The sequence below is a fragment of the Lupinus angustifolius genome, chromosome LG05 (genome assembly GCF_001865875.1).
Source record: "Lupinus angustifolius cultivar Tanjil chromosome LG05, LupAngTanjil_v1.0, whole genome shotgun sequence".
Taxonomy (NCBI): domain Eukaryota; kingdom Viridiplantae; phylum Streptophyta; class Magnoliopsida; order Fabales; family Fabaceae; genus Lupinus; species Lupinus angustifolius.
In genome coordinates this window covers 6567594-6569993 of record NC_032013.1, presented here as the reverse complement: position 1 = coordinate 6569993, position 2400 = coordinate 6567594, and the positions used below count along the sequence as shown (strand labels likewise).

Below are 2400 nucleotides of genomic sequence, written 5' to 3'. Positions count from 1 at the left end.
CCCCCCCCCCCTTGCTGCTACACTACAATCTTGTATTTAGCAAACCAACAGGCTTACCTCCTTCCAGAACACAGAATCATGCCATCCCTTTGGTGGAAGGGTCCAATCTGATCAAAGCTAGGCCGTATCGTTACCCCCATAGTCATAAGGAACAAATTGAACTCATGATCCAAGAAATGTTGCACCAAGGTATAATCCAAGAAATATGGATACTGACAAATGGGAATGGGTAAGAGAAGGACGTGTACTACTTCTAGCTAACTTGTCACAAAAGCACCTTCATACACATAAAACTCCATTTAATAGAAAAAGTAACGTTTAGCACAGTTCTTTCAACCAGTCCCCCCAAATCACAAAAAAAAAACAAAGCACAAAGTTCAAATCTCACAATCAACATAAACCATCATGTAATCTATAAAGAACAGTATTAACAATCTGATATATGTAAGTTAAAGGTCCTCAATTCTCTTCTAGTCCATATGCATTCTACTAGTAAAAGCTTACAATTCAACTAGCAACGAGTTAGTTTAGTGATGTAAGACCATGCTGGATCCACACATAAAGTACAAGCACAATGGCCAAAGTTCAATCCTCAGAAGCCACACTTGCTGAAAGTAGTGGCAACCACTCACCTCAAAAGGAATTTGTTCCCTACCTTGAGAATAGGGGATGCCCTTGGTAAACACACAAAAAACTTGCAATTCTCCTATAGTCAGGATGCATTCTAGTCTTGATGCACTCATAATGAATGACATAATCTATTAAGAAAAGTTAAAGCCACTACCAAGTTCATAAGTCATACCCATTGAAAAGCACCTTCTTGTGTTCCATCCAGCACTGAAACCGCGTCTAAGTCAGATTTCAGAGTGCTCCTCTCTTTAAGCAAATTCCTTACCTAATATTAAAGAATGAAACAACAAAAAGTTTATAAAAAATGTAAAAAAACTAGACATGACTGCTAAAGTATTCGACATCTAGTAATAATCACCGCTTGCAAGATCCTATCAGATGCATCGCCTTCCAAAGCCCTTAAACCTGCAGTTGCCTGCATCAATTAAATTTTCTTTTCAAACACTCAAATGCAGAATACACAACTTCAAAAATCCTTGACAAAATTCAGATATACATTCAACATAAACAAATTCAATTTTCGATCAAAAGCACTCACCCCGACTCGCACTGGTGTCTTGGATCGCAACTCACGAGGTACAACACTTTCCGCTTTATCCAAAAGCGAAACAAGAGATTCCGCTGCCTCTTTTGGATTCTGAGCGTACGCACTTAGACCCGGTTTAATCTGCAAAACAAATAAAATTAGGTGCAAACTCACTTTTTAACAAGAAAATAAAAATAAAAAAATTGATTCCACTTTGACCTGAACAAAAAGCTCGAGATCTTTGCCAATGTGAACAAGATCTAGGTTTTGATCGAAGTGAAAGACGTGGACGCGGCTGCCAGAGCTTCCGGCATCGAATATGACAGCGTAGGAGCTACCGGATTTCTTTTCCGGAGAAATCTTCCGGTTGACGAGGGTATAGTCTCCGACGGATTCGTCGGAGGAACTGGAAGGCATCATGTAGAGGACGAATGTGATGAGTAAGAGCGGGACGGAGACAACGAGCAAGGTTCCTCGGAACCGGTAGATCTTGTCAGAGAAGGACTCCTGGCGGCCGGAGCGCTTCAGCATTTTGCCAGAGAGCTCGAATTCCGGCGAGTGGTGCTGATCCGTGGCGTGCGATGGCGGGGAATTGTTGCTGTTGGATTGGCCGTCGAAGAGCTCAGCGGAAGATGGCGATCGGTAACGGATCTGACCGTTGGAAGAAGCGGCGGTTGGTGGAGCCTTCAACTGCTTGAGATCTTGAAGCGACTCCAGATCTGTGTGTTGGTGGATTCTCAAATGTTAGTAATTAAAAACGACGACGACAGATCGGTGAAAAGAGGTGTTTAGTTCCGTCGTATTCTGACAATGAAAAACTGCTGGTTCACGTTGATTTCTCTAACTCTCTGTGTGTGAGTTTAGTGAGAGAAAAGCGGGAAAAATGGTGTAGCTGTGAAGTGTAATAGAAGGAAGATTGCTGAGTTGGCATTAGTCGAACTCTGAGTTGGCAGAGAGAGACAAGTCAGAGTTTGTTCTGTGTCTTTCCGCGTGTTTTGTTGTATGATGTGTAGTTCAACTAGATATGGCAATAAAAATTAAACATGTGGATATTCGTCCGAACTGAATCTGAATTTAATGGAGAAAATCTGATGTGATTGAGTTTAGGTTTTACCCGGGTTTAAATTTTGGGTTCGGGTTTGGTATAACAAAGACCATAACCCGAACCCGCCCTGAAGTAAGGTAATTCAACTTAAAATTGAAATTTCTATCATTTGCCCATTGTTTTTAATTTCTAATTTCAC

The 2400-nt window shown here is 41.2% G+C and overlaps 1 protein-coding gene across 1 annotated transcript in view; it reads right to left on the bottom strand.

The window, feature by feature from the left end:
- The window catches only part of LOC109347590 (apyrase 2-like), an 8400-nt gene extending 6259 nt beyond the window's left edge, over positions 1 to 2141 (bottom strand). The window contains exons 1-4 of the mRNA XM_019587519.1: positions 1376 to 2141; positions 1169 to 1297; positions 989 to 1045; positions 803 to 895 (exon numbers count right to left, since the gene is read on the bottom strand). Coding sequence (XP_019443064.1) covers positions 803 to 895; positions 989 to 1045; positions 1169 to 1297; positions 1376 to 1687 — 591 coding nt within the window. The 5' untranslated portion in view covers positions 1688 to 2141. The remainder of the gene's footprint in view (positions 1 to 802; positions 896 to 988; positions 1046 to 1168; positions 1298 to 1375) is intronic.